Source organism: Galleria mellonella, unplaced genomic scaffold (assembly GCF_026898425.1).
Source record: "Galleria mellonella isolate WM207_F2 unplaced genomic scaffold, CSIRO_AGI_GalMel_v1 utg778, whole genome shotgun sequence".
In the NCBI taxonomy this organism is placed as follows: Eukaryota; Metazoa; Arthropoda; class Insecta; order Lepidoptera; family Pyralidae; genus Galleria; species Galleria mellonella.
Genome location: NW_026442150.1, coordinates 1,997,611 through 2,021,441, shown reverse-complemented (window position 1 = coordinate 2,021,441; position 23,831 = coordinate 1,997,611). Strand labels below are relative to the sequence as shown.

Sequence of the window (23,831 nt, the reverse complement as noted above, 5' to 3'; positions counted from 1 at the left end):
TTTAAACATTGTTTTGCCTTCAGGCGGACCGTATGCTTCTTCAACCGACTTCAAAAACAAGGTTTACAATTTTTTTTATGTTTGTAACCTCATATCTCCAACATCAGTTGTAAACCGATTTGGTAAATTCTTTTTTTTATCTGAAAAGATATAGAATGGTTTAATTAGTTTAAACCCATAAAATTTTATCAAAATTGATAGATAGATAGATAATTTATTTGCATCACTTACAGCACACAAACAGCAAAAGACACAAATGCAAAGTGAAAAAAGATACATGTACAAAAAATTAAAAAAAAAATGATATTTGTGTTTTACAATTGAAGTACATTTTTTTGTACACAATCTTTAATCATCCCACTGCAGTATCACATGTCTGGGTGAATTAATAAAATATTATCCAGACGTATTTCACATATGGACGGGAGCACCTAAATACCAGCTTGAATCCTTCCGACTGAATGCAACGACGAGCTATGAGAATTATCGGTAATCCCAGGCTTACAAGCGGTAACGAACCCTTAAGTCTTAGGAGAGGTTTTGCCTCACTCAGCGTGTTCTACCGCTTGTACAACAGATTGGGCTTAGAGGAATTGAAACTGTAGTTTCCAACCCACCTGCCAAACGTGGCAACCACTGGCAAATCCCATTTTTATGGGGAAGGCCTATGTTCAACTGTGGACAATTCACTGTTGACATGATAATGATGATGATGACGCTCTATATTAAAATAAAACAGTAAATGCGTAATGAATAACTATTTAATACAAAATCACAGCTTCAATTGTCATTAAAGGCACTGAGTACTATACTTACAAGACTATTAAATAGATAGAGTAACATGAAACCGATATTAACATATTAATGCGAGACAATGCTGATAATAAGTCCTTTTATAACAAAAGAAAAAGAAAACAACTATATTAAAATCGGTTCATAATTAAATCACGCTTTAAATAAACTCTTATAATGAAAAAAAAAAAAAACAATCCGTTGATAACAGCAATCGATAAACTTTGCCGATTGTAAATCGAACAAAAAAAAAAGTAAATTTCTTTTTCAAATTAAGAACCTTTTTGTAGTAAATCATAGATAAAGAATTCGCCTGCTTCAAGAGCCGCATTCTCTTTCTAAGTATAAAATTCAAACTATAACTTAAAATCTAGTGCAGCGCACTAATAAAGTCTTATATAAAATAATAATATTCAAACAAAACAAATGCAATAACCAACGAGAGGTTATTGACACCCCTACATTATATATATATATATATATATATATATATATATATATATATATATATATATATATATATATATGCGACATATCACCTTTATTCATTCATGTCTCCACATGAATATCTGTAATAGATATGAATAACAATGCGCTATGGGGAGAGGGGGGGGGGGGAATTACCAGTCCCATTGCTAACAATATAGTCAGTCTGTCAGATGGCCCTCCCTGGAAACCATCATGCTGCATTCCAAATGTATTCATCACGATACGCTAACTGATCTGCTTCTTCATCCTCACCTATCATCTCTCACTGGTACTCCGCAAATGTATACCTATAGCGCAGGCGGGGTTGCCATTCCGTTATCAACCATTAAAAAAAACACTGCATGTCACGATACGTCAAGTCGCCTCTTCAAACCAACCTGACACATATAGCGAAGTACTGAGAAAAATGAAATGAACTTGGAGAAAATTAGTGTAATTTTTTGGACTTGTAAATACTCTTTTAATATTAATAATATAAGATTTTTCTTTTTTGGTATAACATTTTCTAGCTGTTAGTTTTTCTTTAATAAAAAATAAAAAAAAATACATAAATAAATTAAACGAACGAGTCACTATTTAGCTATCTCTTCCAGGCAACCTTAAGATGGAGAGAAATAATAAAAATTGTGTCTGGTCAAGACGTAACAGAAAAATAATAAGGCTAAAAGAGCGAGAAGAAAAGGGACAAAAGATAAATTTAAACGCAATATGGACAGTATAAATTAAAAATATACTTACACATAATAAGCGATTGATGAATGTGGAGGAAGCGAAAGAGGTTTGTTTGAATCGAAGCATTTGGCGTTCCATTGTTTCTGCCTACCCTAATGGGAAACAGGCGTGACATAATAAGCGTAAATAAATAATACATATATAAACTAATGTAAAGATAAATATATTAATATGTATTAGGTATGTACTAGCTAGGACGGAGATGTTTATCTTCAATAACAATTATTGACTTAAATCTATTAGAGATTTAGTTCATACACATATTTAGAGATGGCGCTAACAATTATTGACTAAAATCTATTAGAAACTTAGTTCATACACATTTTTAGAGATGGCGCTGTGTATAAATTTAAATTTCGAGATTGGTTTAGACCAGTGATTCTCAACCTTTTTTTTTGTTGCGGCACATATTTAACGATTTCAAAATTTGGCGGCACACAAAGAAAAAGATAAAAATTTACTTACGACATTATGACAAAAATTTGAAATATTTGCAAAATTTGGCGGCACACAAAAGTGCCGAGGCACAGTGGTTGAGAATCACTGGTTTAGATAAATGACGTCTAAGTTCAGTTCAGTGTCACATAATTGCCCTCAGAGACAAATAGAGAGTACGAAATAAAACTTAGTTATTCATGAATAAAATCACTATTCATAATAATACTGTTCTCGGTGACGGAATATTGGAAGGCATTAAGAGAGTTGCGGAACTGCCTGAACAACTGGTGATGCTCCTCGGTGTTGGGCAGGTCCTGCAGTACTCTTAGCGCGTGGCAGGTCTCCTTGAAGTGCACCTTAGGGACGGAAACAATAATAATAATCTATTTATTGAACTATATACAATATATTTACATGTAGTCCTGACTCCCAAACTAGCGTTAACTGTATGCCAGGAGTCAGTGCCTTCCCAAGTTACGATTTAGTTATTTATTTATTTATTACATCCACTGGGTGTGCCTTACAGTCTCCCAATACGCCCACCCAGGAAAGCATGAATACAACAACATATAAAAAAAAATTACATATATACAACAAGAATAATATAAAAAGACTTAAACAAAAACGTCTGAACACAAATACTCTGTGGTCACCCGACGAAACTCCAGCAAGTTGGAGGCAAATACATCCAATTGCGGATACCGGCTCAAAATATCATTGAGTAGTTTCAATGCAAGAGATAGAGGAGCCTGCTTAGCCAACTCTGTTCTTCGTAATGGAACATCGAATAAGTGCCGTCGACGTGCTCGCACGTAGTTACTGGGCGCTCCTATTGATATTGATTCCAGTACAGTTTGGTTACACTTATATAATATACTTTGGTTATACTTATAGTTCCATATACAGTGGACACGTTTTTTTTTTATACAACTTAGAATGCGAATCAGGTAAGCCGCATGCTCGTTTGCCTATTGTGTTATAAAAAAGGGAACTAATCGTTAAATAATTCAAGTACCTTGTCAGAGTTAGGATACACGGTGCCGACGGTGGCGCGCCATTTACGAAAAGACTTGAGCTGTTCAGGCTCCAACTTGGCCGACCTGGTTGTTTGGTTACTCCAGTTATTTTCACACACACGGCATTCACACACCACGTCCAGTGCGGTGAAGAGCTTCTTCTTTCTACCCTCGTGATGTATGTTCTCATACCAATGGCCCCTGAAAAAAAAAAACAAATATCTATGAACTAGAACTAGGTAATATATAGCAATATATATATTGTGGGGGGAAAGGGATTGTTAGTAATGGAGACTGAGAATCCCATTGCTAGCAATATACCCAACCAGGTCAACCTCCTCGCGGTTCCCCCTGTAAACTATCATGGTTAATTCCTGATGAATTCATCATGATGGGCTAACTGGCCTGTTTTCATTCTCATCTATCACCCTTCACTGGTGCTCCGCCAGCGTATCCCGTTAGTGCAGGCGGGGTTACCATACCATTGTCACCCATAATATATATATATATATATATATATATATATATATATATATATATATATATATATATATATATCCAAATATCCAAATGAGTGATGACCTTTTTCCCCGTCCAGAGGAATTCGATATACAGATATTGGAAGAGTATCAATAAACTTATACCTAATAAGGATTAAAATGTTATACTTTTATCCTATAATATGGATACTGATCCGATATCTATAATATATAAATATAATATATATATAGCGTGTCGGTATCCATATTATCCATGCCTAGATTTTACCAGAGGGAGGTTTTGTACAAAAGTCGATTGCTTGGGTACCTCTGTCGCATTCGTGTTTCTACCGTGAAACAGTTGTATTTGCATGGCTGTGTTTCGGTTTGAAGGGTGGGATATGGCGTGAATTTACAGGGTACAGAGGAATAACATCTGAGTCCTCAGGAATGACAACGCATGGGGGGTATCATGGGCGAAACAGTATACTCTGTTATGTCCATGGTACTGCTCATGTCTATAGGCGACGGTTACCACTTTCCATGAGGTGGGCCCTCAGCTTGTTTGCCATTCTAAGTTGTATAAAAAAAAAACAGTGTGCTAGTCACTCAGCGTCCCCCAGCTTACTTACATATAGCAAATCGTAAGCTCAGTCCCCTTCTTTATCGGTTTCACAGCCACTAATCCAATCTTATCGTTGAGTCCGACAACCAGGAGATTTGGTTCGCAACAATGCTTCAATTTATTCGCGAAGGAGAACCAACCGAAATTGGGCTCCGGCTCGCTCGTCACATTATTCGTCAAATAATTTTGAGCTGCATTTATTATTTCGATTTCAAAAGGATACGTTACAAACAAATGCAACATGATACTTCCCAGTGCGTACATTGCCTCTAATCTCTTTTTCGGGTCCTGAGGATAGTATCCTGGGATCTCTGACAAACGGTTGACGATGGCAGCATAATAAAAACTTTGATTAAAAATCTTTCCATGAACAAAATGTTTCCCGTTATTGAAGTTCAAAATCGAGAAGGTATTCCGAGAATCATAGATCTCCGAATCGGAGCGGTTTCTCAATTTGTCGGCGGTTAGATCTTGTGAAGCCGCCACCAACTCGTCCCAGCTTTTCGCCTGCTTCATCTTTAGAGCAGCTCTCACTGGCAAAACGAATCTGGCATCCGATCTTTCGGGAAAAATGTGATCCATTATTTGACATTCTGTTCTATGGAATTCGTCCATGCAGAGTTTCTTGCACATCTCGTCACAGAAGAGCGCGTAGCAGCACCCGTCGCAGGGGATTAAGTTCAAATTAAATTTGAGACAGTTGTAGCACGATATCAGTTGGTTCATGTCGTTTCGGTGGGTAACATACGCGCGTTCTACTGCTACAAGTTTCCCCACGTCTATATTTTTAGTAGCTACAACCTTTGGTAGGCCATTTTCTCTAACGACTCCAATGTCTGCGATTGCACAATTAATATCCTTATTGCGTTTCATGTTGAACGTAAAATAGTCCATACCAAATGAGCTCTGTAAAGCTAAGTTTTTAAAGTTTTCAAAAGGTAAAATAGATGTTAGCTCCTTTTTCATTTTCATCAGATCTTCGAGAGCGTCTCTATCCTGTGGCTTCATAACGGCCAGACAATTTTCAATGTCGTTCAAGCCGGCAATTGCGGCTTTTACAAGACACAGTATCTTTGCTCTGAAGTAGTAAACGGAAAACATATGATCAGAGTTCTTTGGAGCGTATAAGAGCATTTCGTTGCATTTCTCTAGCGCAACGTCTATGCATCTGGAACGTAAGTAAGCACGGGCTTCGTAGATAAAGGAAGCCGCTTTATCGCTATTTTTTCTTCTAATGTCAGGCAAGGGAACAATCTCTGTGTTCCGAACTACATCTAGAGCTATCTTAATGACGCTAGCAATGCCATCGTCTTCCAAAGCTGTATACATCTTGGCCAGATAACCTTTTGAGGCCAAAATTGTTAGTATTTCAGGCAATCTTTTGCCACAGACGTCATTCATGTTTGTGTATTCTATAAAGAAAAAAAATATATTTATTTCCTGCTATAATTAATAATAAAAAAAAAATTACAGAAAAAGAATAATGGCGCACACACACAGGTGTATGAGTATGCCACGTTCTTTTGGAAGCGTTCAAGTAATACGTAATACAATTTGAGGGTGTAAAACATCACGATGCGTTACAGGGGCGGGAGGGGGTTTAAACAATGTGTTACGTAAGTGTTTTTTTTTTACTTAAATAAAAACTAGAGAATTAAAATTTCCCAAGTTGGCAACCCCTCGTGTTTATGTTTTCTAGGGAATCCCTCGACAGTATTGTACGCACGTCATCTCATTTTTTTTTAATGGGTGTTAATGGTATGGTAACCCTGCGCTATTGCTACACACTGGCGGGGTACCAGTGAGGGATGACAGATGAAGATGAAAGTAGGTCATTTAGCCCATCCTGACGAATTAAACTAGAATTAGTCACGATGGTTTCCAGGGGGAATCATGTAAAGGTCAACCTGACAGGGTATATTGCTAGTAATAGGACTGTTTAACACCCCATTACTAACAATCCCTCCCCCCCCCACCCCGTCATCTCAATTAGTTATCCTAAATCGACAACCCTTTTTGTTTATGTTTTACGGGGAATGCCTTGACTTAACTCGTATTGTTAGTCATATTTACTTTGGTTTTGTTGTTAGTATTTGTAATTTTTTTAATAAAAAATAATTTATTTATATGTTCAAAAACACGTTATACAGATATGCCAGTAATAATATGAACATGCTTGTTTTGCCAAAACAATGGCATGCACAATTTTAGTATATTATAGTTTTTTTTTTCAAATACTAATGTCAAAAGTATCATATGTATGTATAAGCTATAAGAACATAAGTGGAATGTTTTTTCTAGTCTAACAAGTCCTTAATTGAAAAATAACACTTGTCCAAAAGCCATTGTACAGTGTGCTCTTAAATTGTCTCAATGTCTTTATATTTTTAATATTTTCTGGTATATTATTATTATTTTTAATCTTTAAAATAATTAGATAAAAATATCTGTATAATATAGAACATAATTGCTTTTGTGGTCCTAATATAGAGGGACAATTATATCATTTTGTTATATTATCATTCATTATTTTGTTATATTTCAGCATTTCCAGTGAAAGATAAACATATATATATATATATAGTTAAATAAACTAGTTATATATTACAATTCTTAAAAACTTAAATAACAGCCTGATTAATTATGAACTTATTTACTTACATAATCTATTATATATATATATATATATATATATATATATATATATAATATTATATATATTTCATAGAATCACAAAAAAAATTATAGATCAGTCCCATTCATGATCAGTACCCGACCCAAAGGTCCCCATGACACATGGCATTTTTACATTGGATTGCCAGAGATATCCTTTGAGCCATATATGAACCAGAACGGGGATCATGGCCCCTATGTTGATCTCCATTTAGTTCACTCTGGAAACCATCGTGCTGAATTTCAGATGTATTCATTACTATGGGCTAACTGACCTGCCTTTTCATTTTCACCCAAATTGTGTACATATCATCCCTCACTGGTACCTCACCAGCATATACTCATGGGGTACAATTCCATTATCATCCATTTTTCAAAAATTTTCCTCTTCTATTGATGAAAACTGCATTAAAATCCATTGCATTGTTTAAAAGATCTAAGCGAACAATTGGCAGAAGTGACTTTATTTTATATATATATATGTAATATAGAATACAGTGGGTTATGTGTCCATGGTTAATGGCTTTAGCCTGATATTAGGACACTATGGTAATTTTTTTTGCAATTTTGAAGGTATATATCAATGAAATTGTTTTATGGCCAATTTTATTATTAAACTATTTATTAAAAAAATTTACAATATGAATATAAATAATTATAAACTACAGAATATATTAAATAACTATATAATACTAACAACAATTACGACATGAATACATACACAGCAATACTTAAATAATGAATAATAATAAGGAAATACGTAGCTATCGTGATACAATATCAATGGCTGGATAACATTGTAACGGATCCTTAGACTATTTCTAAAGTGAAAAAAGTGTCGTCCTCCTCTCTCGTACTCGCTGCGCCCAACACGGTCCATAATTGAAATGTTATCTACTAAGTATATTATGGAATGCAATAAGAAATAAATATTTTCTAATATATATATATATATATATATATATATATATATATATATATATATATATATATATATATATATACTGTAATGCTTTCCACAGGTAACCGCATGGAGATAGACCTGATAAGATATATTGCAAGCAATGGGGCAGTTAGATCCTAACAAATGCTTTCCCCCACCAATGTCAGGTCAACTTACACTCGTAACATCCCCTGTGCTAAATTAATAAACTCATGTATACACAGACAAGATATTTTTTTTTAATGGATGATAATGGAATGGTAACCCCACCCGCGCTATCGGTATACACCGGCGGGGCACCAGTGAGGGATGATAGGTGAGGATGAAGCAGGTCAGTTAGCCCATCGTGACAAATTCAACAAGGATTATTCACGATGGTTTCCAGGGGGAACCACGTGGAGGTCAACCTGATAGGGCATATTGCTAGCAATGTTGAACTCCATTGCTAACAATTCCATTCCCCCCAAAGACAAGATATTAGACAGTTAAGACATCATGATCAATTCACTAGAGATTGTAGATTCCATAGGAGATCATGTGGAGATAGATCTTAAAGAATACATATTTACTGTGTCTTTCTTGTGTCTCTGTATTTACTGTCTTACTAGCGCCATCTACCTTCTGTGTATTTACCTACTACTTTATGGCAGGTTGTCTGCAAGAGAATTAGTAATAAGTCTTTTTTATTGCATATTCTGGATCAATATTTTTTGTATACAATTATTTTGTATGCAAAGAGTAAAGTTTTATATAATGCAATAGGACAATTACACCCCATTTACTAACAATCTCTCTACCCTCTGGGTATAGAAGTAACTCATATTTGGATAAACGGGGGCATAATTGCCTATTTATCTTGGTAAATCAACATATCTATCACGCGGACGAATACGCGAGTAAAAGTTAGTAATAGTAAAATTAAATGAAATAATAATTAAACAATTTATATAATAATATAATTCACTTACCCAATTAATTTTCACACACCAAAAAAAGAAAGTTAATGTGAAAAAAAATTATTTGGAAACAATTCAAAATAGGGAGGTAATTGTGATTTAACCTTTTTTTTTATTATTAATATGTTTTACGGCTCTGGATACACGTCCTTTTAAGCCCGACATTATAAAGAATTCACTTTAAATTGTGTGATTTACCCAAATCAAAAGTGTTACCAGATGTTATTTTTTAACCAAATGTCACAATTTTTCCTCAATTTTCACAACATTTTTGCCGCATAATCAATTCACAAAGAAAAATCGCTATATCAATGCGTGAATTTACTTTATATGACCACAAATTGATCGACTGAGTAATTAATTCGAGTTATTCGAATGTGTTTGAAAATCATTCGACTGCGGATTTTATTAATTCACCATACTGCTTCTACTAAGTTCATTCACTCATATACGAGTCGGTACGAATGTAGCCGAGTCGGGCCGATCGCTCGAATGACGAGACTTTTTTGTTTGAAAAGGACATACTTTTTTGTAATATTAATCGTTTAGACCTAAGTACTAATTAATCGAAAAACAAAACCATTCGAATTTGCATACTGCTAAATCACCCTTCTCAAAGTCGCTGCTACATTGCTAACTTCTTTGATATATTCTATTAAATTTATAACTGTTATACGACCTACAAAATAACGAAATTGCTAAATATATTATTCAAATTTCTGTACATCTATTTTATTTTCTTCAAAAACTTCTTCACCAATTTCATTTGTTAATTTTTTTTACGCACATTTATGAAAAAAGTATCTGTGCTAGCAGTATTTATATATATTTTTTTTTATGGATGAAAATGGTATGGTAACTCCGCTTCCGCTAACGGGATACGTTAGCGGAGCACCAGTAAAGGGTGATAGATGAGAATGAAAACAGGCCAGTTAGCCCATCATGATGAATTTATCAGGAATTAACCATGATAGTTTCCAGGGAGGAGCGCGAGGAGGTAGACCTGGTTGGGTATATTGCTAGCAATGGGATTCTCAGTCTCCATTACTAACAATCCCTTTTCCCCCGTCAGTATTTATATTGTCATGCTAAATAATAAAACCATGACGAATATTACAATTGTTTAAGAGAAATTAAATAAGCATGTTATTTAAACAATAAACAAACATTAATAAATTATTGGGATACAATTACACGGAATAATGATTAATGTGATATACTTGATTCATTTTAGCATGTATCAAGTCATTGCTGAACGTAGGCCTTCTTCAGTAAACTTTAAAATGTCTATAGGCCTTATCTATCACTGCCTGTCTTCATAATATATTTATTAAAAATATACCATTTGTCTGCTAGATGAACTGTCATATCTGTCTGTTTACTGTATATCTATCTATTTTTTTTTTTTTATTGTACGGATAATCTGGTAGTATTGTTTTATTGTTACACTATTCCCTTTCGCCGCAACAGAATATCAGTGCTTTGCTCTTTTGAGGGCGAAGCGATAAACTGAGTTGTGGCCATTTTGTATTGCTATGGCACACTCACAAACGAAAATTGTATTTAGCTTTGTGTATTTTTTTTTTTTATAATTTATGTTATCTCGCTTTTTACGTATATTAGTATATGTTGTAATTTGTGTGCTGTAAGTAATGCAAATAAATTATATATCTATCTATATCAACAGATATAATTAATAATTCTTACTAATCAATTACAAGTATAGAATAAATAAATTAAACGACAGTAGATATAGAACTATTAGTTATTACTAGCTAAATGTCAAACAACATATCGATAACCTATTCCATATAATCGATATTTAGATGGAGCCGATTTTATTTTTGTTTATTCGATTATGAGGCAACACTACTACGCATAAAAGGGTAAATACCTACAGTATATAAATTAACCTATTTATTTATACAAACTAAAACCTTCTGAATACCTAATAACGATTTTTTTTTGATGGGTGAAAATGGTGTGGTAACCCCGCCTGCGCTAACGGTATACGCTGGCGGAGCACCAGTGAAGGGTGATAGATGAGAATGAAAACAGGCCAGTTAGCCCATCATGATGAATTCATCAGGAATTAACCATGATAGTTTCCAAGGGAAACCGCGAGGAGGTCGACTTGGTTGGGTATATTGCTAGCAATGGGATTCTCAGTCTCCATTACTAACAATCCCTTTCCCCAACGATATTTAACGGGAGCGGATTTTATATTTATTCATTCGATTATCAGGCAACACTACTACGTATGTAGGGTAAATACCTACCGCAGGAAGGAGAAGGCATCGTTAATAATGGGAATTGGTAGTCCCATTGCTAGCAATATACTCTCATGTCGACCTTCTCGTGGATCCCACTGGAAACCATAGTGATTAATTATGGCAGTCTATAGGGAGGCCTATGTCTGACAGTGGGTAGGTAGTGGATGAGATGTTGATAAAAGTGATTTAGATATTAACATTTTTTCCTCTAAATTCCACACTAACACAATAATGGGTAAAAGGCTAATGTATACTGTGTGTGCCCCAATCGCACTGTTTATAATTACTCTTCTGTTGTATGTGTGCTGTTAAGTATGTGTATGTTATGTATATATTTTATTGTGTATATATTATATATGTACATACATATATGTATGTACATACATATATGTATGTATGTATATATGTTTGTATATGATAATATTTATATATTAGTGCGCCACCTACCCTTTGTCTTTTTCTCAATGTCCTCTACCCAAAGGTTGTCTGGAAGAGATTGCTTAGCGATACGACCGCCTTTTGTATCACTTCTCATTAATATTTACTGTATTTGTTATTTCTCTTGTTACTTGGTGCAATAAAGTGTAAATAAATAAAAAAAAAATATATAATTACTCTTCTCCATCCAAAAGTTGCATGGAAGATAGCTCTTAGCGATAAGGCCGCACATTGTTTTCTCAGTGTAATATTTTCTTGTAATTGTTTGTATCTATAATAAGTTTACTATTGTAATCTTATGGAGGAAACAATAAAGAGTATCTATTTATCTGTAACATAAAGACAAAAGATAGACAGATAGATACTCTTTATTGTTTCCTTCAAAAGATTTGATTTTTGTTTGTATAAGATAAACTCAAAAACTATTCAGATGAATTAAAAAAAAGTTTTCATCTATAGAAAGCTACATTATTAATGAATAACATAAATGAAGTTTGAAAATTCTATCTACTCATAGAAGAAAATAAAAAACCATGAAAGTTAGTAAATTTTTTTATTCATTCACTTTATCCAACAAATCAACATAAGCACATTCTATTAAGTCTTCATCTTTTACTTGCAGAGCTTTTTGAAGGTCACGGGCGATGGCTTGGCCTTCTTCCACACTCTGCTCTGGTGTCAGCACCACCTCAAGCTCCATGAAGTGTCCAAGACCTTGAACGGAGTCTATGTGAACGCGTGTTTGACCGACCATGTATAGTTTCCTATAAATGAAATAAGTGCCAAATAAAAGTTGCTATAAACAGGAAATAATTGAGTGCAGAAAGAGATATTTATTTGGTAGATTCCAATAACAGTCTCAACAGAAACAAAAACAATATTTTTCCTAATGGATGGGCAGCGCCCCTTTCAAAACATCACCAAAGTCTAACTGTGGTTGTCAATTCACCTGCCAAGCGTGGTAACTACTGGCAAAATCCCCAACAGGGGAGGCCTATATTCGGCAGTGGATAGTAGACAGCTGGTATGATGATGATGATATTACAGAAACAACTGGATGCGGCAGATGGTGATGAAGAAGGTCAGGCTGACATGTTACTTTTTAGTAGTTGTTAAAAAAATTACAACTTTTTTATTTTTTTTTTACCAAACAATTGGACGATTTGCATACTAACCTTTCTTTAACGACTCGACCGCGAGAACCCAAACATTTCCTTAATAATTCGTCTAATTGTTTAGCTTTCTGGCCATCAACTGCGGAGAATTCAACCAAATCGTAGTCAGACAGCTTCGGACCTTCTTCGTCGTCCCGATCGTAGCGAACCAGCGTAGCTGAAGAGTCTGAATAGAATCTCATTTTCAATCGTCCTCGATTCACTTTATAGAATGTATCATCTTGTAAAATAATTTTCGGTGGACCGCCGCTGAGTTCTTCGGCTATTTTACAAATGTTATCGTAATTTGTAATACGAGCTTTAATTTCAATATTCCGCATTTTTTATTGGAAGTTTCTTTAATAGATTTAATTGATAGTTTCAAGTCAAGCGCAAAAAAATTTAAAAAGATATTTTTGTATTGTAATCGGAAAAAGGTAACGAAAAAATAAAAATTATGAAAAAATATGTCTAAAAGCAGATAAAAAATAAGATCATATGGCGGGAAAATTTATGACATTGAAATGTAACTTTTGACATTATTTTTTTTTAGATGTTTACCTTAAATAACAAGGTATTAATCCCACAAAAAAAGAAAAAAAAAAAAAAAAAAAGGTATTAATCAAAAATAAAATTATGTGGACCAAACAATTTAATATACATCCTATTGTAAAGAAACTTTAAATATAAAACATTTCAAGCGCTATTCATTTTTACTATTTTTAAATTAGTTATGTCTGATATAAAGTAAAAGAAATATTCAAAAAATATTATTTTGAATTATGCCTGACTGAAATAAAAAAGATATAAAAAGTTGTCAAAGTCAATGTTGTCAATGTCATTGTCAAAAGAGAAATATTGAGCCGAATAGGTCGGTATAGGTATTAGGTATTTTCAATTTTTAAAATTTTATTTACTTTTTTTTTATTATTTTATAGAAGTATAACAAAAATTAAAAAAAATATAAACAATGGATATAGATAATATTAAAAGCTGGGTATCGCAGCCAGATGTATGTAGATGCTGTCTTTCAGCCAGCGGCACTTGGGATATGACCGCTTCGTATGTTACCGAGTCTGGAGTTAAGGAAGTATACAATGATATGCTGCAAGACTGTTATGGAATAACTGTAAGTCTTTGTAAAATATGATTTATAACATTAATTATAGAGATCTCTTTTATTGTAATTATTAATCACTAGTTTTTACACGCGACTTCATCCTTTGACCGAAATATGTTGATTGTCCGACATAAAAGAAGCCTACGTTCTTTTTTATCTCAAATACTGTGTGTATACCAAATTTCGTAGCATTTTATTAAGCTGTTAAATCTTGAGCACCATTCCTTTATAATTTAATAGAACAACCTAGGACTCGAAGTCCTGGCGATGTGCTGTCACTTCTCCTAATGGAGATGCTAGGAACATACACAGGAATCTCATTACTAATGGTAATGAGGTTTAACACATCCATTACTAAAAATACTCCCTGACAGGTCATGATTCTCCCTGGAAACCGTAGTAGTTTATTTTTGAAAAAATAATCATGATGAGCCAACTTACCTGCTTCATTTTCGCCTAACATCTCTCATTGGTACCCCGCCAGCGCATACCGTTAGCGCAGGTGGGGTTACCATTTCATTATCATCTATTAAAAAAAAAAATGGTGATACCATTTGGAGAGAAGTAATTGTTAGTAATGGGAACTAGTGGTCCCATTGGTAAGCTCTATCAGGTTGACTTTCATATGGTTCTCTTTAGAAATCATCATGATTATTTTTGATAAATTTATCATGATGGGCCAACTGATATTCCATCATCATCTGTCGTTCATTCCCTTGGCCCATTGTGAGGAATAGACCTGGGATACAGTACAATCGTTTCCAGGGGGGACCACATGGAGGTCTACCTGACAGATATTGCTAGCAATAGAGGGAAAGGGGGTTAACAGTCCTATTGCTAACAATGTATCCTTTTAGGTTGACCTCCATGCCTTTCTGCTAGAAATCATCATGGTTAATTATTGATGAATTCATCACAATGGGCTAACTGATCTGCGTCATTCTCATCTATTATCCATACCAGTGCCCTGCCAGCCTAAACCAATAGCGTAGGCTGGGTTACTGATTCATCACCTATTAAAGAAAAATTGCTGGCAATAGGAGATTTTCATTAACAATCTTTGTAATAGGTGTTATACCACAGGGCCCTTAGCCAATTAGGGCCTCTAAGCAACTGCCCGGCTTCTGTGGACTTAAAGTGACCTCTTTCAGCTCTCTCACCTAACACAATGGGGACCCAGCCATCTAATGTGCTCGTTATGTGCCTCTCATCTCCGTGATGCCAACACCTTCCGGGAGCAAGTGTTGCAAGCTGACAAGCATTTCACTGCTTACTGGAGCCGACCTGGTAAGTAGAGTCATCATCTACACTATCTTACTCATCATCATAATCAACATACAGCCATTAACTGCACTAGCTTACTAATATAAATAAGTTGGGGGGAAGGGATTGTTAGTAATGGGGAGGTTAGTCCCCATTGCTATCAGTATATCAGGTCAACCTCCACCCAGTTCCCCTTGAAAACCATTGTGATTCTTGTTGAATTCTTCATGATGGCCCGACTGACTTGCCTCCATCCTCATCTATCATCCCTTACTGGTGTTCCGCTTGTATACCAATAGTGCAAGCGGGGCTACCGTTCCATTATCACCCATTAAAAAAATATTAATAAATTGTAACTAGATGGTATCTTGAACCAGGGGACTACAGATATCTTAAACCGCGGGATATCGTTAGGGTAACACATAGGATCTATGAAATGATGGTATAAGGCAGGGGGAAGCACAAAAAATCCCGATGGGTCGACGTGCAACAGTTTAGCTGACTCCATAGGCGAATATAAGATAAGATGGTATCTTCTACAGGATACTTCTATGGATTACAGTAGTAAACTTACTATAGATACAAACAATTATAAGAGATATTTAAAAAAAGTATAGATATAAGGGATCCTTTGAGTTTGGATTTACCAGACTGAGACTTTGTACAAAAGTTGTTTGCTTAGGCACCTCTGTCACAATCGTTGAAGCAGTTGTGTTTGCATAATTCTGTTTCGGTATGAAAGGTGGGATATGCTAATAGTTTATTTGCCAATAGTTGCCATGCTTGGCAGGTGGATTGTGGTGCAATGTTAGGCCTTGGTGATGTTTAAGAGAGATGTTGCTGCCTATCCCTCGACAATTAAATTCCCTAGGACACTTTACCACCAAACACAACTGCTTTACGGTTGAAACACAAATGGGACAGAGGTACCCAAGCAATCGACTTTTGTACAGTCTCCCTCTGGTAACAAATATATAATATATATAGATATCGGATACGTAATATATAGATATTGGATGTTACACATCTCTAATATCAATCTATTATGTTTCCATCTGATTTCAGAAGCGTTCAGTGATGTTCCAATAAAATGCGAAGGCGCAAGTCCACATTCGGATTCAGCTGAGCCTCCATACACAGATGGTATGTACTTTTATAATTCTATTATTAACTCATGATGTCCCACTGCTAGGCAAAGGCATGGAGTTGATCGCGCTAAATCTAAATTTAAAATTATTTAGTTTAATAACTTGTTAGCAAGGGTAGGATTGTCTCTAAAAGAGATCTCTTCCAGCCAATCCAGTGCAGTTAATTATTATATGAATGATCAAAGATTTTGAATCTGTTCACGCTTAACCCTTCTTTGCATAATGGTGGAAATTTCCATCATAACATTGAATGCCCAAAAATTATATAAAAGAACAAGTTCACTTTAAGTTGATCGTGTCTGGATACCTTTTTAATGACCATTGCAGAAAAAAAAAGCAAAGCTGTCAAATTTATTTAATTAACCATTTTTCCTTTAATTTCGAACATGAATTTATACCACCTTGATTTATTTCACCAATAAAAAAAAACATACAATGAAGGGATTGTTAGTAATGGAGACTGAGAATCCCATTGCTAGCAATATACCCAACCAGGTCGACCTCCTTGCGGTACTCCCTGGAAACTATCATGGTTAATTCCTGATGAATTCATCGTGACGGGCTAACTGGCCTATTTTCATTCTCATCTATCACCCTTCACTGATGCTCCGCCAGCGTATACCGTTAGCGCAGGCGGGGTTACCATACCATTTTCATTCATCAAAAAAAAAACAGGATGTTATCTACCAATCACCTTATGGAATGCAATAAGAAATAAATAAAGATATAAACTACTTTTTATTCCAGTCAGTAAATATATCCCAATCATGGAGACGAACTCGCGGGTAAAAGCTAGTAGCTAATAATTTTGCGTTATTTTTTTTTTTTTAAGAGTTCCCTCTTGTCGGTGCAACTAATTCATGCATCTTCCTCCAGCTGGTTCTATCCCAGGCCATATCCTTGACCTCCCTATACGACATGACACCTAGTGTTTCTTTTATCTGTTCCATGTAATAGTTATTCCTCGGTCTTCCCCTTCCTCTTTTGCCTTCTATTTTTTCTTCTACTGTATTCTTTAAAAATCGTCATGTCGTATAAGGCGGCCCAGCATTTTGCCTCTTCTATTCTCTATTGTTTTTACTAATGTTCGTTTCTCCTTAATCCTTTTCAAGACTTCCCCATTCTTTACTTTTTCTGTCTAGCTTAAATTTAAAAAATGAAAATAGTTTTATATTTTTTATAAATTAATTTCAGACGAAAGCAATATTACACTGAACAGTTACATAAGTCCAGAAAAATCCAAGGCGTTAAGAAAGAGAGAGAAGTCGGGCGTAAAGAGCAAAAGAGAGAGAAAAAAGATCAGTTCGGACGACGACTATGATTCTGACGTGCCAATTTCGTTGTTGGTGAAGGACGGCGATATGGGGAGACTTGAAGGGAAGAAAGAGACAGATGTAAGGACTAAAGGTATGTGTATAAGTTAGTTTTTGATATCTTTAAATATAAACCTATTAATATGTGTGTATATATATATATATATATATATATATATATATTTGTTAATTTATGTAAATTATTATTTTTTACCAGACTTGTGGTGGCTATAAGGGTATTTTGACATGTAAAACTATATCCATGTACGTACAGAGGGGAATGAACGACACCCTTCTTTCTCTCCCCTTCTGTTTTCCGCAATTAACGTTTCAGAGTGCTCCTGTAGTAATAGAAAAAAAAAAAGTTTAGCTACTTTGCATTAATCCTGCATTGAAAATCATTATACATTAAATTCTTTTTGGGGCGTTTTGGTCATTTTTTCTAAATTCTGTACCAATTTTTCCTTTAGTAGTTTTTTTTAATGGATGATAATGGAATTCTAATCCCACCTGCGCTTACGGTATACGCTAGCGGGGCACCAGTGATCACCTATCACCAGTGAAAGATGATAGGTGAGTATAAAAAGGCAGGTCAATTAATCCATCGTGACGAATACACCTGGAATTCAGCACGATGGTTTTTAAGGGAGACCACGTGGAGGTCGACCTGACAGGGTATATTGCTAGCAATGGGACTGGTACTTCGCATTGTTAACCCTTCTCTCCTCCTCTAATAGTTATATATACCATTTAAAAACTGTATTTAATTCAGACTTCTTTTGCCTGCTTCAATTTTAGGTGCCTATGTTCCTGCAACATTTTTTTTATTTAACCCTTATTTGCATAACGGTGGAAATTTCCATCATAAAATTGAATGCCCAAAAATTATATAAAAGACCAAGTTCACTTTAAGTCGATCGTGTCTGGATACCTTTGTTAATGTCCATTGCAAAAAACAAAACATAGCTGTCATATTGATTTTCTTTAACCATTTTTCCTTTAATTTTGAATGTGAATTATATCACCTTGATTTATTTCTCCAATAAAAAAAAAATCATGCAAAGAAGGATTAATTATGACGTCACTCATAAGGGGGAGGGGCGGTCATTGTTAGTAATGCGAACTACTAGTCCCATTGCTAGTAATATACCCTGTCAGGTCGACCACCACGTGCCCACCCCACCCCTCTGGAAACCATCCTGTTAAATTGCAGATCATCACAATGAACTAACTGACCTGCCTTTTCATTCTCACCTATCATCCCTATCACTCACTATCCTATCACTGATACCCCGCCAACGTTCACCGTTAACGCAGGCGGCGCTGCCATTCCAATATCATGCATTAAAAAAAAATACTAATGGGAAGTAAAAAAATAGTAACTGATAGTTCATTTTATTTTTAGGACAACCGCAAACGAACGGTACAAAACTTGTGTCGGAGCGCAAACGAGTAATGCTGACATGTTGCGCGGTACTAAGAGACACGACCGCGTGCCCCTTCCGCCACCACAAGAGCTGGTTCCAATGTTTTTTCTGCTCTCAAGACTTTATGGAACTAAATCTCCTCAGAACGCACACACTGGCAACACACGCGGACGTGGAGGCCGAATTGAAAAAAATAAAACGCTATCCGCGCTCCCTCCAAATTGAGATTTCGAATTTGGAATGCCGCCATTGTAATTTGAATTTGACAGATGTCGACTACATGCGCCGCCACCTGAGCGAGGCGCACGGCAAAGTGATATACAGGGAATGCATCGCAGATTACAAAGTCGACGCTAGTCCGTACACGTGTCATTTGTGTAAACGCGAATTCCACGTGTTCAGAACACTGACCACGCATCTAAACGAGCATTACGCGAATTGTATCTGCGACGTTTGCGGGAAATCCTTTCTGAATTCGAAAAGGCTCAAGGTTCACAAGCGTACGCATGAAAGCGGCCAGTATCCGTGCGGCGAGTGTGGGAAAATATTAAAAACTAAAACGTCAAAGGCCAATCATATGGAAAGTGCTCATTCTAAACGACAACTGAAATGTCAGATATGTTTTAAGCCAATGAAACATTATAATGATAGAATAAAACACATGTCCGAAGCGCATAACATTACGCATAAATTCCTTTGCCCGTTTTGCGGGCGGGAGTACAACATAAAACACTATTTGGCCACACACATCCGTCAGACGCACGGTCATAAGAATAAAAAATGCGTAGAATGCGGCATGGCGTTCATCACGAACCATGGTTTGAAGAAGCATATGTTAAAACATACTGGCGAGAAGCCGTTCATATGTAATCTATGTAACAAATCGTATGCTAGAAGCTATACATTGAAGGAACATATGAGGGCGCATGATAATGATACGTACACGTGTCCTGATCCCGAATAATTTGTTATTGTTTCAATAAATTTATTATTGTAAAATATGCATTTATTTCTAAATATTATTTTATATATAAGTTTATACTACGAGGTTTGTCCGGAAAGTACGTATAAAAGTTTTTTAAAAATTTTATTTTACAATTATTCAGGTAAATCAATTTTATCCCCTTCAAAGTACTCCCCCTGTGACATAATGCACTTGTGCCAACGCCGTTTCCACTGTGAGAAGGCTCCTTGAAAGTCCTCTGGTTGTAGGTTTCTCAGCTGCCCCGTCGTAGCTTTTTTTATCTCATTTATGTCCCCCAAATGCCGCCCCCGAAGTACCAATTTGGTTTTTGGGAACAAGAAGAAGTCACACGGGGCCAAATCCGGCGAATAGGGGGGTGTTCGGTCACCGTAATGGAATTTTTACTCAAAAACTCACGGACAACAAGAGAGGTGTGGGCAGGGGCATTGTCGTGGTGAAGAATCCAACGCCCCTCTCGCGCCAATTCTGGACGAACTCGTGCCACACGAGCTTTGAGGCGTCTGAGCACATCGACGTAGAATTTTCCATCAACTGTCTGGCCTGGAGGGACGAATTCTTGATGGACAATCCCCCGAACATCGAAAAAAACAATCAACATTGTCTTGACATTTGAGCGGGATTTTCCTTCACAGCATCATCCCCATAAACTGTTCTGAGATCGGCAAAAATTTCACGGCCATTCTTGCCGAGTTTCGAGAGAAACTTGATTACGACGCGCTGCTCTTCAACGGAAGCGGGCTCCATGCCGACGGGGTTTCGTTAAGAGGTAACTTCACAGATGGCGTGACAAGCCAGTTCGCACCGCACGGCGGTCAGACCAGAACTGAAGCATTGTTAGGGACATAAGGAAGGGGTCCTGCGCTTACCTGGCCTCCCCACTCCTCTTTCTCGCATTCCAGAACACTTTTATACGAACTTTCCGGACAGACCTCGTATATAAACAGCTTGGTACAATGACAGTTTTAAAGTTTGTCTGCTTAAAAATATTTTTATGTATGGCAGACACAGAGACGCCCACATACACACCCCTTGCGCACACGCAATATCTTATACGTGCGCTCAAACACACGCACATACACGTGCTCACACGTATACACACTTGTACGCACGTAACATACACATACATGAATGCATTTGTACGCGCGCACACACACGCACTTGTGCGCGAGCACACATGCACACGAAACGTCTCTGTCATTACTGAACTGAATGTCGTGTACCAATTACTGAGATAGACGTTATTTTAATGACAATTTCTGGTAAATTTGCTTCAAATAACCACTAGTAATTGTTTCAGATCAAAATAAACCATTGGAATCGAAGACGAGCAAGATTAAATCACAAAATTATATCGACAACCGCGAATTGCGTTCAAACATAACTTTAATATTGAAATATTCAAGCGTAATACCATTTAGGCATGTAAATAATAGTAAATATGCATGTCTGTATTGTGCCAATGAGTATTTGCTTTTTAATAAATTAAAAAAGCATGTTATATCAATACATAATGATTTAGAAGAAGATGAAATTACTGCGTGTTTAAAAACGCCCAAGGATTTGGTGAAAGCTGATATTAACGACTTAATATGTAAACTGTGCAAAGACAAATTTTTAACCATAGACAATTTCGTTGAACACCTCACGGGAATTCACAATAAAGTTTATTACAGTTTGTCTAGAGTCAACCCTTCGCATGGCATTTTGGCTTTCGACTTGAGCTCGGAAAATTTGAAATGCCTAATGTGTTCTAAAGAGTTTAGGTTCTTTAAAAACTTGTCTATGCACATGAACGAGCACAGCACTAATTTCATGTGTCACCGATGCGGTAAAAACTTCGTATCGGACCATAGACTACAAACGCATGTCATTATGCACAATAAAAAAAATATAAACTGTAAACACTGTAATAAAAGTTTTAAAACCGTATCGGCTAGGAATTATCATATTAAAAAGGTTCATAGCGAAGTTAAATATAAATGTTCCGAATGTTCACAAACATTTGAACAATATTACCAAAGATTGAGGCATCTAGTTGATAGTCACGACATGAAAAAACCTAAATTCAAATGTCATATCTGTGAGAAAGAGCTGGCAACATCGGGTGGTTTAGCGGCTCATATAAGGTACTCCCATTTAAAAACCACCCAATATACATGTGAATTATGTGGTAAATTATTCGTATATAAATGGATATGGCAACGCCATATGGCGGTACACAGTGGCGCGAAAAATTTCGAATGCAAAGTTTGCAATAAAAAATTCGCCAAATCATACACTCTACAGATGCATACGAGAATACATATGAATGACAAAAGGTTTTCCTGTGACGTATGTAAAACTGCATTTATACAGAAATGTAGTTTAAAAAATCATTTTAAAGTACATCACCCTGAGACTACAATAGAATGAATGAATGAATGAGTATACTTTATTTGCATTATACAATATAGGAAATAAGCAAGGCAATTTACAAACACAACGATACAATTGTATAAGTACAGTGAGGCGGTCTTATTGCTGAGAGCAATCTTTTCAAGACAACCTTAAGGTAATGGACTAATTGTTGTACAAGTAGGTATATTAGTGCTTTATAATTAAAAAAAACATCTTTTGCAAATTAAAAATATATAAAAAAATTATATACATATATACACACACATATATACATATATATAACATACATATACATATACACATACATATATACATACATACATAATAGAGTAGGATATATGTCAAGGCTGGCCAATAGATTTTCTTTCTCTCTTCCTTTTAATAAGTTTAAAACTGTTATTAAAAACACTTATTGAACAAAACCTATTACACTCTAAATGATAATTTTAATGACAGGTGTTAGTCGATCATGCACGGGGTTTTTAACGACCATGTAATTTTAGACATAGTACATTTAAATAAATACACATAATGTTAACAGAGATTTAAAAGAGTAACTGTTAAGTTTTTTGCGGGCTCTTCTCAACAGATAACAACTTTCCGAATCCTGCAGTAGATTTAAAAAATACGACGATTTAACGTGCTTGTAAACAAGTGTATTTAAATAAACATGATTTGTAATTTAAGAAACGTGCAAATACAATGCGTAGTCGGCCAGCATTGATAAGGCAAAGTTTAGAATTAATGTGGCTCCTACGGGCTGAACTAGCAATGAGCCTGTTGCATTTTTTTTCTTTTTTTTTTTAATAATACAAGAGGCACACGAGTATGCAGCTAAACAAACGTAACGAGAATCTTATTTCTTATAAGTGTATGTGTAATATGTATTATGTAACTTTGTATTATTCTTTAAGTGGTGCAATAAAGAGGTAAATAAATAAATAAACAGGGAAGAAAATTTCTAGAGTGGCTTTTCTGTATAAACTAACACATTTTAGAACAATTTTTCATCACTGTAGCGACGAGTTTTTTTTTTAAAAGCTCAGGACTATTTCTTTTTATAGCAGTTTAGAGGCCTGTGTTTATTTCAACGGCTGAAATGATGATGATTTGGGTAGTTTACAATTTTTTTTTATTTAAAATAAAAAAAATGAAATTTCCCGCCTTTTT

General features: G+C 35.4%; 3 protein-coding genes across 5 annotated transcripts; 1 reads left to right on the top strand and 2 right to left on the bottom strand.

Annotated features, from left to right (window-relative positions):
* Positions 1-1,348: 1,348 nt before the first annotated feature.
* On the bottom strand, positions 1,349-9,437 carry LOC113510065 (uncharacterized). The gene is made up of 4 exons (XM_052901225.1): positions 9,156-9,437; positions 4,579-5,983; positions 3,467-3,668; positions 1,349-2,807 (listed from the first exon to the last, which is right to left on the bottom strand). Exons 2-4 carry the CDS (start codon positions 5,970-5,972, stop codon positions 2,643-2,645), a joined length of 1,761 nt encoding a protein of 586 aa, XP_052757185.1. The 5' UTR covers positions 5,973-5,983; positions 9,156-9,437; the 3' UTR covers positions 1,349-2,642.
* A 2,953-nt stretch (positions 9,438-12,390) lies between these two features.
* Positions 12,391-13,530, bottom strand: LOC113510066 (uncharacterized). Its single transcript, XM_026893483.3, has 2 exons — positions 13,030-13,530; positions 12,391-12,618 (listed from the first exon to the last, which is right to left on the bottom strand). The coding sequence occupies exons 1-2, from the start codon at positions 13,347-13,349 to the stop codon at positions 12,408-12,410; spliced, it is 531 nt and encodes a 176-aa protein (XP_026749284.1). The 5' UTR covers positions 13,350-13,530; the 3' UTR covers positions 12,391-12,407.
* Positions 12,709-23,746, top strand: LOC113510067 (zinc finger protein 540-like). 3 transcript variants are annotated; one of them, XM_031910625.2, is made up of 6 exons: positions 12,709-12,935; positions 14,043-14,137; positions 15,280-15,415; positions 16,457-16,534; positions 17,734-17,946; positions 21,562-23,746. In XM_031910625.2, exons 1-6 carry the CDS (start codon positions 12,881-12,883, stop codon positions 22,674-22,676), a joined length of 1,692 nt encoding a protein of 563 aa, XP_031766485.1. In that variant the 5' UTR covers positions 12,709-12,880; the 3' UTR covers positions 22,677-23,746. The 3 variants fall into 3 exon arrangements, with proteins under 3 accessions (XP_031766485.1, XP_031766483.1, XP_026749285.1); XM_031910623.2 differs by lacking the exon at positions 12,709-12,935 and having other exon boundaries at positions 13,843-14,137; positions 21,562-23,745; XM_026893484.3 differs by lacking the exons at positions 12,709-12,935; positions 21,562-23,746 and adding an exon at positions 19,258-20,288 and having other exon boundaries at positions 13,848-14,137.
* Positions 23,747-23,831: the final 85 nt, after the last annotated feature.